The following is a 13296-nucleotide window of genomic DNA, read 5'->3' as shown; positions in this document are numbered from 1 at the left end:
CCTATTAACTTTCATCAGATTGCATTTATCATGTGTTCTGTGCATTTCTTCCCTGGGTGAGTACCCCAAGGCTCTAATTTAGAGTGGTCTTGTTTTTGTGGTGCTTGGGTATTTCACTGGTATCTCATGGCTTTGCTTTATCTGGTCTGTGGAGCTGGTCCTGAGCTTTCCCCATCTTTGCTCCCGGCCAGTACTCAGGTTTACATTTGGATTCTAGTATTCCTGTTGGCCATCTTCCCATGAAAGCATTCCATCCATCTTACATGAACATTTCCCCAATGTCCCTGACCCCTGCTTATTTCTTCCACTTCACCCATGTAGGTTGACCAATGATCTCTGTACCTCAATGGAGTCATCAATCTCATCCCTCACTCCTGCTCTAGGCTCCGGCCTCTCTCCATTCTCATAATTCCCTCTGTACATTCTACAGGAACACTCCTCAGCCAGGTTTCCTTGCTTACCCTAGCTCTGTGCTCATTGGTTATAGCTGACTGCTAAAGTAGGATGGATAGATAGGGTGGAAGTGGAAACATAATTTAATGACATTTTTTGGTGAACTGCCCCTTTAACATATCTGGATAGTGGAAGATGTTCTGCATTTGGCCTCTTTCATCCAGGCTTGTTAGTACGTTTCTCACGCGTCTGCAGAGACTTGAGTGCCACAGCCCTGCTGTGACCTGTCTTCCCAGAAGCCTTGAGGAGCTTCATCCAGTAATTCCTGCATTACCACAGACGGTCACATGGCCACTGTGAATGTTCCTCCTCGTTTGGCTCAATGCCTTCACAGAAAGGACCTGAATTGCCTCATTTTCCTCCAGTCGCTTCACGTGACCTGAAGATGACCTTCTTGTCAGCTTTTTCCTGTCATGGTGGACTGATCCGTAGCATTTCTGTGTCTGTCTTGCATTCTTTGCTATTTTCATCACAGCAGAGAAACTCTTAGACATGAGGCCATGATATCCGCAGGGTTTCTCCTGGACATTAGAATTTATAAAAGGCCTTGTAGGCAAGCATTTTACTTTGCTTCATTTTCATTTGTCTTTTTGTCTAGAAACGTTGAGACTTATGTCCAGTTCCAGTTCAGTTGGATGTAGGCCTCTTGTTGAATGGTTGTTCTCCAATAAAGTGCTTAGAATATGGCTTTGGGTGACTGCTGTCATGCTGTGAAGGCATGCAGGCTACGTTCTTAAGGCTGAGCTGGGTTTACTGAACAAAGCGATACCCACGGTACTCATTCCTGCTGAATTGGAAACTTTATTAAGCAGGGATTTGTTTCAGCGGCGTGTCACCTGCCAGATTTGACAGAAATGAAAACGTTCATGAAATCTGCGTAGTGCTTACTGGCAGCTTGATGTTTACGCCCACGTGCTGTGGTCTCCACTGTGTACTTAAAATCAGTGAATGAACAGTTTGCCAAGAGAAGATGAATGGTTATTTATGTGGTTGGTAAAAGAAGTAGTAGCCTAACTGAACTTGTAGTTTGGTTTTTTTCTTTGCTGTTTTTAGAAAGTCTCTTGTGTGAAATTGATTTGAGGAAAGCTGTAGGTTCCTGTGTTTCCGACATGTGTAGGCTACCTTCTAGACTTTGATTGCTTACAGATTAGGTTACTTGTGACCTAATCCGCATCATTGTGTCTGCGGTTTCTCCAATCCAAACAGAACTTTAAATAAATCATGCTTTCATGTAAATTTTTGGAAATAACTATGCTTTGCTATTTGGAAAAACAATAAACCAAGGACAGGACATTCTTATTAATAATTAAGAACTGTTACCAGATTTTTTTCTTTCCTTTTTTTAAAGCCATTATGCCTATGCAGGCTCAGAGTAATGAAGGACCTTGTTTGAATCTGGAAGTTGATGCGAGCTCACTGTAAACAAATTGTGCTTCTGAGCTCTCTTAGTCACCTTAACTTTGGCAAAAACCTCTTTCCATTAAACAAAGTGGGGTGTAAATGACTCTGTCGCGTGAGGCTCAGGTTCCAGTTGTTGGCCACAGCGCTGAGTGTGAACATGGCGGCCTGTGTCCCATCGGGTGAAGGGCTCTGCAGTTTACGGTGCGTACTCGCCCTACGGAGATGTTTAGGTAGCGCTCCTTTGGTAGTTTTTTGATCCGACCAATCAGCTGCATGAGGTAGCCTAAGTCTCTCGTGCCGTATGCCACTCCGCAGAGGTAGCGGAACAGAGGTCATCCCCGTAACGATGGAGTCCCGCGCAGAAGGAGGTTTGAAGGTGACTCTTGGTGAGAGCTGCCAATTTAGCTGTGTATTTGCCAAATAAGAGACAAATATGGAAACTGCAGGCATGACTGCAAAGAATAGATCTATAAATTCCTTGAAACCAAACTGTGTCTGTGCCGTGCAACAAAAACCTTCCGTGCCTTTGCTCAGAGGTAATCGGTGTGAATGCCGCCAGTTTTAACACAGCAGTGTGAATTCCACTTGGGATGGCATTCCTGTGGTCGGTATAGTTAGCAGCACCACTGAGAGGGATGAGTCTTTTTGACTTTGACGGTGCCGACGCTCCTGGCTGTTAGTCTTGGCTCTGAATCTGGTGAAATGACCGAGAACACTAACCCTTGGTGTGAGATTTTTTACAAATATTTAAATATTGCCACATTATATCAGGTGCAGAATGATATGTTATGTGTTGCCTCCCATCCATGAGTTTGCTGACCTACACTCACCGAGCACTTTATTAGGAACATTTATTACACTTACTTATACATGCGATTATCTAATCAGCCAGTCGTTTGGCAGCAATGCAATGCATACAATCAGATAGATACGGGTGAGTAGCTTCAGTTAATGTTCACATCAACCATCAGAATGGGGGAAAAATGTGATCTAAGTGACTTGGAATGGTGGAATGATTGTTAGTGACATACAGAGTTGTTTGACTATCTCAGAAACTGCTGATCTCCTGGGTTTTTAATGCACACTAGTCTCTTGAGTTTGCAAAGAATGGTGCAAAAAAACCCCAAAAAATCCAGTGAACAGCAGTTCTGCAGAGAGAAACACCTTGTTAATGAGAGACGTCAGGGGAGAATGGCCAGACTGGTCAAAACTGACAGGAAGGTGACAGTAATGCAAATAACCACACATTACAACCGTGGTATTCAGGAAAGCATCTCTGAACACACAACACATCATAACTCTAAGTGGATAGGCTACCGCAGTAGAAGTCTGAAATATAAGTCTAATAAATACCTAATAAAGTGCTCACTGAGTGTATATCTGGAGGATGAATGGAGAGAGACAGGGAATAATAGTTCACTTGAAAGCATTGTTGTGTAATCTCTTAGGAGAGCATTACCTGCATAGGAGTCAGAGATCAGTCATCGTAGAAACACTTGGGGGAGGGGGGTGTTGCTTTTTTGAGTGGTGTGGGTAGGGAACGGTTTGGCTTGGAGTCAGGCAGCCCCCCCCCGCCTCCCTGTGCCTGTCTGTGTGGGGGCGGTGATCGTGTCCCTCTCTGGTGGCGATTCGCTGACTCAGGGCTCCGGCTGTACCCTCGCTGGGAGCTGCCGTTCGTACCGCGGCCCAGCTCTCGCGCTGCACGGGGATGCCCTTGTCCGCATTGAGCCACGGCTAAAGACCGTCGCCTCCCTGAGTCTGTCTGTTCTCCGGCCGTGTGCCGCCCCCCCAAACCCCCCACAGCAGTACCCCGCCCACGGCCGCCCCGTCCACCAACCCTCACCTTTTGAAGGTGTGTCTCAACACGCATGAGTTGTGACAAGTCATTTCTCACATCACTGGAGATTTATGGCCCCAAATGACTTTTCTCATGATGTTTTGGTGTGTTTTTGTGTCAGTGGCATCATCTTCAAATGTGGCAAAATGTCCTTGGTCTTATGGATTTTTAACGTTTTAATGTTTAATATAGCACCAGAACATACATATCTCCCTTTCTAACCTCTCCTCTTCTGACCTCTGCTTCTATTGAGAATGCGTTTCACCATTACCGTTTCCGAGTGATGACTGATAATTTTCATTTTGAGGCTTCAACTGGCTTTTCACAACAGGATTTCAAGGGTTGGGCTGCAGTGGCTTTAGGAGGCAAATGCGTGCCCTAAAATAATACATCACATTTGTTTAACATTTTCCGTGGTTCAAGCACTTTACGGAGTAAAGGAATGATGTATGTCATCCACTTCCAGTGTGTGGCACTCGTTGGATGATGTATGGCAGTCATTTTGCAGGAAAACGCTCAGTACATAATAACTGAGGGGGAGAGGGAGAAAGAGTGATGGATGCAGTGAGACTCCTACCCATTTTCTGGCAGAAGATCTGTGGTGGCCACAGTCAGGACCTCTGTTTAACTCCTTCACTGCACAAGGTCCTTGGTTTTCTGTTTAATCAAGATTGAAGTCTGCTCCCTGTTATTTGACAGACGCTACGGTCCGCTACGGGTTTGTGCGTTGGTCTCCAATTAATATTAGTTCACCCCCATGTTTCAAGGTGCTGTGGCTGGATATAGCACAGCCACCCCTCCCAGTGTTCGGGTAGCAAGCGAGCACATGTATCCCAGCCTTTTTCATGTTCCGGTTTCACACAGTAGAGCCACAATGGTGGTTTTAATTTGGCAGTTTCAGCAAGTTGAGTACCTGCGTTTGATATATTTCTCTGACTGTTTTTTGAGAGTGGAGCCATAATGGTGGTTCCGGTTGTGTAATTTTGGGAATTAATGTTTACCTGTGTCTCATCTCTTTCTCTGTCTGCTTTCAGGGAGTGGAGCCACGGCGGTGGTCCAGGCGGCCTACTGTGTGCCCAGGAAGGAGAAGGTGGCAATCAAGCGCATCAACCTGGAGAAATGCCAGACCAGCATGGATGAGCTTTTGGTAACGTCATCATAAAATACACACATTTCAACAGTCCACTGCTGGTTTCTTACTCCGTCTTTTAAACTGGGTAGATTTTAATCTCCAGAGAGTATCAGTGCTAGAGAATGCGTTAAGGTCTCCCGTGGCCCTGCGTTAAGGTCTCCCGTGGCCCTGCGTTAAGGCCTCCCGTGGCCCTGCGTTAAGGTCTCCCGTGGCCCTGCGTTAAGGTCTCCCGTGGCTCTGCGTTAAGCTCTCCCGTGGCCCTGCGTTAAGCTCTCCCGTGGCCCTGCGTTAAGCTCTCCCGTGGCCCTGCGTCAAACTCTCCCGTGGCCCTGCGTTAAGCTCTCCCGTGGCCCTGCGTTAAGGTCTCCCGTGGCCCTGCGTTAAGGTCTCCCGTGGCCCTGCGTTAAGGTCTCCCGTGGCCCTGCGTTAAGGTCTCCCGTGGCCCTGCGTTAAGCTCTCCCGTGGCCCTGCGTTAAGCTCTCCCATGGCCCTGCGTTAAGCTCTCCCGTGGCCCTGCGTTAAGCTCTCCCGTGGCCCTGCGTTAAGCTCTCCCGTGGCCCTGCGTTAAGCTCTCCCGTGGCCCTGCGTTAAGCTCTCCCGTGGCCCTGCGTTAAGCTCTCCCGTGGCCCTGCGTTAAGCTCTCCCGTGGCCCTGCGTTAAGCTCTCCCGTGGCCCTTCCTCTATTCCTGCATCTCAAGTTCCTAGAAATGAAAAGTCAACCGCCGGCCTTGGATAGTCACATTCTGGGCCATGTGCTGCTGTGATTGGACGTGCTTGTTTTCATTTGGGATAAAGCCGTCTTTTTATCAGTAGCCATCCAGGAGCCTGCAGGCCCATGAACCCAGGATAACGTGCTCTCCTTTCCTGAGCTCACCAACTTCAGCCCCTCTTATAACCACCTCCTTTACTTTTTGCCCTTGGGAATGGTGACCACCGGTACTGTGGTGAAACCTGACCTTCAGATCCCACAGAGCAAAGCTGTATAGTTGTGTTTTTACCAAATGTCGTGCATGTAGTCTGAGATTTATGAAGGGCATTCTGTAGTCTGTCTGAGTTCAGGTTACATTATTTAACTAGGCTGTGCCCCATGTGTAGTGATGTGTCCAGATCTAACCCCACTTTGATGCTTCTGCAGTAGTGGACAGACAGAAAAGTTGCTTTTTCTATAAATATGAATGCGAGAAATTCTCCCTCGGTATCATCACCCCCAAACCCCTCTGGATGGACATGCCAGGAAAATGCCGTAAGGGTCCGTATTGTTCAGTCCAACAGTGGACCAGTCAGAACAACTGCGGATTCCGATTTAGTGAAACAAGTGTTGCATGGCCCCCGGTCCAGTGATGGGTGTCTAAAATAGCCGCAACTGTCACGTTTGTATATCCGTAACAGAACGCCATAGCCATGCAGGGTGAGTCCATTGTTCCGTGTCTGGAACTCTGTCCTAATGCAGTTAAAAATTGGTGCCACCAACAAGGTAATCCCAACTGGCCTGCTGTCTTGCATTGTGAATGTACTGTTGAGTACAGGACAATAATGGTAGCGTAATGGTTGGGGAAATGGGGCTTTTAGCTCAAAGTTTGTAGGCTTGAATCCCATGTTTAGGCACTGCCATTGGTCCAGTACTTAACCCTGAATTGCTTAAGTAAAGGGTTTGTGTGTGAAAGGATATAGTGCGGGTAAGTGATCCGGGTAAGAGCATCTGTTAAATGACTAAAATATAAAATGTAATGGTGATTACATTGCAGAGTGCATATACAGTATTATGAACTGCTCTGGGCTACACACAGGCGTCACCTCATGCAATGCAGCCGTTTGAATGATGAAAGAAGAACGCCGTTCGTCTTTGCTTTCTGAAATGTCCGACCGATCGACAGCCCCCCTGTCCCGCAGGGTGACGGGAAATGAACAAAGCTGCAGTGGAAGTATAAAAGGTGGAGTAATGGGGACTGTGTGTTGGAGGGGGGGGGGGGGGCAGTGACCCATGATTGGTAGCGGGACGGTGGTGCTGAGGCTCCAGAGAGGACTGGCGAAGGCCCCCCCCCCCACAGGCTGTCAGCGTGAATTAGCCGCCCCCGGTCTGGCGGCTGGACGCTACGCTGTCTGGCAGTCACGTAACAAAAAGTCCCGGACTCACGACACCGCCTCCATTCAGGCTCTCTCTCCGGCTGAATACGGCAGAGCAGTGATGTAACCGGGGGCGCGAGCACACAGAACGAACAGTGCTTGAAACGTTTAACAGGCGCAAGGACAAATGTCTTCTTGGCGAGGCCTACTTCAGCGATGGTGTCTGGTGTGACTTTTTTGGGGTGAGGGGGTGGGGGAGGGGAGAGGGTGTACATAGTCTCACAATGCTAAACTGTATTAAATATGCACATAACTTTACTTTGATATTCACATAATCACTAGCTCCTATAAGAAGTTGAATAAGAACAAATGATAAAATGTGTTCCCTAAATGTTACGAAACGGTGCTCTGTGTGTCGATAATGCCCAGTGACCACGGATATGCATTAACTAAAATTTTCTGGTGAGACAGTTTATTATATCAATGAAAGACAGCTGTTGATTTGTGAGCTCATTGGCTGTTATTTGAAAAGTATGTGTAGTCTGACATGAAAGCAGAATGCATTATGACAATGTCACAAGCAGCTTCCAACACCGTCAGAGTCATGCAACATGAATGCAGTCTGTCTGATGCAAATAATCCACAACGCTTGTTGCCAGTATTTAAAAGCAAAGATATTTTGCTTTATTTTTACAACTAATATAATTATTTTGCTTTGGTCCCTTGACAAGATGGAAAAAAAGGAAACCAGTAAAACCTGTCCTAGCCTATCAGTTTCCTTTGTAAAGAATTTTCATTCAATCGTGAGCATTAAATATGGCGTCTGTGCAATTAGCCTTTAGCATCCAGTGTCGGTGAAACTCTTTTTAAGCACTAAATATGGAGTCTGTGTGATTAGCCTTTAGCATCCAGTGTTGGTGAAACTCTTTCTAAGCACTAAATATGGAGTCTGTGTGATTAGCCTTTAGCATCCAGAAACCCTCTCTGTTCTGGTCTGTTTCAGTCTCTCTTGAGGTAGCGTGCAGTACATGTGTATCCACTGCAGAGGTGTGTGTATATATATATATATATATATATATATATATATATATATATATATATATATATATATATATATATATATATATATATATATATATATATATATATATATACACACACACACACATGTGCATGCGTGTGTGTATATTAACACTGTTCCAGTCTGTCTGGAGGTAACAAGCAGTACATGTGTCTCGACCACGCAGAGCTGTGTGTGTGTTAACACCGGTCCGCTCTCTCTGGGGGTAGCAAGCAGTACATGTATCGCCAATGCAGAGCTGTGTGTGTGTGTTAACGCTTTTCCGCTCTCTCTGGAGGTAACGAGCAGTCTCGACCACGCAGAACTGTGTGTGTGGTGTGTTAATGCTGTTCCGGTTTCTCTGGAAGTAGCGACCAGTACGTGTGTGTGTGTGTGTGTGTCTGTGTGTGTGTGTGTGTGTGTGTGTGTGTGTGTGTCCGGTCTCTCCAGATGTAGCTTCAGCACTGCCCTGTCAGCTGTGGTTTATGGCCATTGCCTGAAGAAGAATGCCCCTTGAACTCTGTCCACATGACATGGTAGAACATCCTGCTGACCTAAGCTGTTTGCTGTTGATGCTAATGAATGTCTTCTTTATGGAATGGGGAGATCTGGAGATCCACCTCCTTTAGCCATCTTACTTTCTCCACCAACCAGGGATATGTCATTTTTGTTGATAATTGGATCCTTGGCACAGGATAAAATAAGTCCTTGTTTTCTATAATGTGTCACGTATAGGTGCAGATTTCGGCCATCTAATAATAATTTAGAAAAGATGTAATAAATAGTCCTAGGTATCATTTCCAGTATGTTATCTAGCCTTAATTTAGCTTTAGCCAAATTATTGCCCTCTATCCATTGTCAAATCACTGCTAGTTTACCACCGTGTCGAACAACTGTCGAAACAACATTTCCTTCAGGTCAACCCAAATGCTTACTTTCTTGTGCATGTATTTGTGATACCCTGCCCAGTAGACCAGCACGACTCGGTAATGTTTTCAGGGGCGGTGTTAGGTAATGTTTGCAGTTAATGGCGGTGGTAATTGATTTCAGGATGGATGGGATGTTGGTTACTGGTTAGTGCTCCATCGGTCTTCCCTGCAGCATGACTGGAGGGGGGACATGGTAGTGTAGTGTTTTCCGAGCGGGCAGCATTGACAGATTTAATATACGTAATGGATCTGCAGATAAACACTGTGTCACACGTCTGTCAATTATATGGATTAACGGGCAGACTTTCCACCACTCTGGTCACTGACACTAATGGAGGCTTCTGCAATGATGTAAGCCTAGCCATGAAGCAGTTCAAAATGTACCCAACGCCCTCCCAGTTTACTCAAAAGCAAGAGGATGTGTTTTTATCATTTTTTAAATTTTTTTATTTGCTCTATCACAAATCTGACCAAAGGCTAGAAAAGGGTGCTGCAGGCAGAGTGGTTGCAGAGGCAAGAGGAAGTCGGAGTGTGAGGGGAGGATGAGATTCATCACTGGAGAATGATGCATTCTTAACTCCCAGGGGGTCTTGGCACGACAAAGCAGCTCCTCTTGCACGGGACAGCGCAGATCCAATAGTGCTGATGCTGGACTCTGCGGGCCGGAGTGATTCAGAAACAAACTGTCGGAGGAGAATTAATGGGCTGGCTGTGGCGGCACGCTGCCGGCTGCCGTCCCCATATTCTTCTGTCCTCGTCTCGTTGTGCCACAGTGGGTCCTGCTTGGTCTCTTTGCTCCAGCTGTTTCCAGGACGGGCCCTGAAGCTCTCTCGCACTCTCCATCTGTAGACTGATGGTGTTCGCACTGTGCAGTGAAAATGCCGCTTTGTCACAGGAGTGAAAAGTTATACTTAGGACTGTAGGGGCAGGCCTGTAGCGTAGTAGGTAAGGTACGTGACTGGGACCCGCAAGGTCGGTGTAGCCACGATAAGGTCCGCACAGCCGTTGGTCCCTTGAGCAAGGCCCTTAACCCTGCATTGCTCCAGGGGAGGATTGTCTCCTGCTCAGTCTAATGAACTGTAAGTTGCTTTGGATAAAAGCTTCAGCCAAATGACATGTAATGACTGCCTTGTCTCGTGAGTTTCTGGTTTAAAGGTGAGCAGGGGCGCCTTGAGGTCTATCATGAGGACATGTGTGAAATGGTGAACATCAGTCCCATTGTTTCAAAGGGGGAAGGGCTTCCCCTTAACCTTAACCTTAACCTTAGCGTTTGCTCATTATTATTGTCTTTATTATTGTGGGTGTAGTGCCAGTGCCCGCATTGTGCTTTTCTGTTGACCACATCGGCTGAGTTTTCCATTTGATTTTCCCTTCAGCTCAAACGCTGCTGCTGTAGACCCTTCTTTCAGGTCCGGTGTCCAGTTCCTGCATTTCAGCGGCGGTAATGCAGTGCTGTTTGGCGGCTTCTCTCTGGGTTTCCCACCAGATACGCTGTGGAGGCCCCTGGCCTGAGGGTTCCTTCTATGTTTGGCCCAAGCTCTTTTAATCCCATTAAAGCTGCTCATTGCCACAGTCACCTGAGACAGTGAAGCAGGCAGGGAGAAGAAAGGGGTTTCTTTTCCATCTCTAAAAATAAACGCATATTCTCTGAGAAAAGTTCTGAAATCCACTTATAGATGCCGGCTCCCAAATTTGGCATGCCCTGGGAGCTAATTTTTTTGCTTCCTTGGCCCACAGATTATGTTTGTGTTTTTCTTGCTGCTCTTAACCACAAACATGTGGGTTGTGTGTAATATCCTGGGTTCAGTTGTTAATTTGAAAGGGTAGTGTCATGTTATGAAATATGGGTGTATACACAACTGACAGTGCAAACAGGAGCGCTTTGTATTTAGTTGTCAAGCCAACCAGAGTGTGTACATAATATCCATAGCACTTTTTTTTTGTAATGCTCTGTGGAGGGTCTTTGGGAATCCTATGCAGCTGTTGGAGCTGCTCTTAAACCCTTAAGTGAGAATGGTTCCTTCAACTTCTGCAGTTAAAATTCAGCTATATGAATGTGTTGCATGGTGTGCTAAATGTTGTGAAATGTGCAGGATAAAACTGTACAATATCTTTTTTCATACAATATATGTGTTCATTAAGTCAAAGGATAATATTGACTTTTTTGTACAGTAGTATGTTTTGCAGGATCTAGATGTGATCCCATGAAGACTGACATTATGTGACTTCTGTGTGGATACTGATTGGCAGCCCACGAAACATTGCACCCCTGATTGGTTAAATGTCAGTCCAACAACCAATCTTCCGATAGTGAGCACTATAAGAACTGAACTGACGAAAACAGACTTGATTGTGTAAGTAGGTAACAAAATTAACTAGAGAGCACTGTGATGGAAAATTTCACTGTTAAGTCTAAATAGTCTTGCATTTTCTCTGTGGTATGCTGTTCTTGAACAAGCGTAACAAGGGTATGCAGGTCTTGATTTGTTCTCACTCGCACACTCCTCTGAATATAAAAACAAAGCAGAGTTATATCACTGCATTGAGAGCCAGTTAATATGCTGAGAATTTAAACATGAACAAATTTCCTTTTGTGTTTTATTTGTTTAATCTTTCATCTTCTGGTCCCTGAAGATGCAATAACCGGAGCTTGTGCTGGCATGCAATTTCCTGCAGTTGATCCTAGTGTTCCTGTCGCACCGCGAGCATTTCTGGCCCTCCTTTGATTTAGTAGCACACAGCAGTGATTGAATATTCACAGCGTGATTAACGTCAGGCGACGGGGGGCTGGTGTTGTAAATTTCCAGTCCTGCGTATGCGGTCTGAAATGCGTCACCGATTGGATGCGTTGAGCATCAGACGGTGCGATCGTGTCACCGCAGAGGCGGACCCAATCACCAGACGCACACAGTATTTACAATTTACATATATTAAGATGGACATGATGGCGCTTCAGTGAAAAGATATATGCTTTAGTGTTGAAGACGTGTAGTTACCTTGCGGAATGCACTTTTTATTGCACTCTGAAGCCCTCTGCGGCCCAAGTGCATGGAGGAAATGGACCCTGGACCCATTCAGTCATACAGTGTATCTGCTCTGGAGGGCGGGCAGCAGGGAGAGGGTATAGAAGAGCTGACCCATTCAGTCATACGGTATAACTGCTCTGGAGGGCGGGCAGCAGGGAGAGGGGATGGAAGAGCTGACTCATTCAGTCATAAAGTGTATCTGCTCTGGAGGGCGGGCAGCAGGGAGAGGGGATGGAAGAGCTGACCCATTCAGTCATACGGTATAACTGCTCTGGAGGGCTGGTGGCAGGGAGAGGGGATGGAAGAGCTGACCCATTCAGTCATATGGTATAACTGCTCTGGAGGGCGGGTGGCAGGGAGAGGGGGGTGTCGATTCGGCAGAATCACTGCAGTCGTGGGCTCTGATTTATCACAGTCACCTTTAAATAAGAAGTGACTTGATGAAGATGCGCTCTTTTGGTGTGCAGCGGGTCACTGTGCCTGTAGTAGGCTGAGCTTCAGCAGTGTATGGAAAAGTACCGCTATGGCGGTCCGTGCGTTCGTTTACACACGACTCATTTGTTTAACAGGACAGTTTCTGATGCCTTACTCAAAGGTAGAGCAGCAGTACTCCACCTGCGAATCGAACCCACAACCTTGCAGTTGAAGTCGCAGTTCCCTAACCACTATGCACCCCTACTGTCCATGTATACACACGATTAACTTGAGGCATATTGTTCCAAGATGGCTGCTACTGTAATGTCATTATCCCAGTTTTGCAGGAAAGAAATTGGTGAAAGTGCTCTTACTGTAATTGGGTTTGTCTTACATGAGCAGTTGATTAATTGCACGTATGCCATGCTAATTTCTGAATGTAATGAGGAGACACCTCACTGTATAATCATTTGCTTGCTGTAAATAATCAGGAGGTGGGCTTCCCTCTGCAATAATCCAATGCTGCGGTGTGGCTCTCGTTGAGTCTGCTGGATTACATGTTATATTGGCTGACCATGGTCATTTAAGTTCCTGTGGCTCTTACCAAAAAGTTAAGAGGTGTTAACTCTAGTCCTGGCCCAAAATCTATGTCCAGCCATGTAATTAACCCTCTCAGCTGCAAAATCCTGGTAATGTGTAGGTCTGATTTAAGCAGATTCAAGCTGTTTGGCAGTATGCTTACACAACTGGTCTGCCTAGGCCTACAGTATATCTGTAAAATGAGGCATCAAACGACAGGTAAGACTTCATAAATCATCGCTGAATTGAATTGATGATTGTGCAGCAGAGCACCTTACCTTTTTTCTCCAGTGCTTCTGTCAAAAGCTGCAGATTTAACAAGGTTAATTAGCGGTGTAATGACTGACTGCTCAACCTGTGCAGAGCCGCTGCCTCTGGATAGAGCAGCGTTGAACCACTCC

General features: G+C 46.2%; 1 protein-coding gene across 2 annotated transcripts in view; it reads left to right on the top strand.

Moving 5' to 3' along the window:
* The window catches only part of LOC133137926 (serine/threonine-protein kinase OSR1-like), a 70972-nt gene that overhangs the window by 11461 nt on the left and 46215 nt on the right, over positions 1-13296 (top strand). For both annotated transcript variants that reach the window (XM_061256345.1, XM_061256344.1), the window contains exon 2: positions 4726-4838. In XM_061256345.1, the coding sequence (XP_061112329.1) occupies positions 4726-4838 (113 nt within the window). The remainder of the gene's footprint in view (positions 1-4725; positions 4839-13296) is intronic.

Source organism: Conger conger, chromosome 9 (genome assembly GCF_963514075.1).
Source record: "Conger conger chromosome 9, fConCon1.1, whole genome shotgun sequence".
Classification (NCBI taxonomy): Eukaryota; Metazoa; Chordata; class Actinopteri; order Anguilliformes; family Congridae; genus Conger; species Conger conger.
This window is presented reverse-complemented; position numbering and strand designations above follow the sequence as displayed.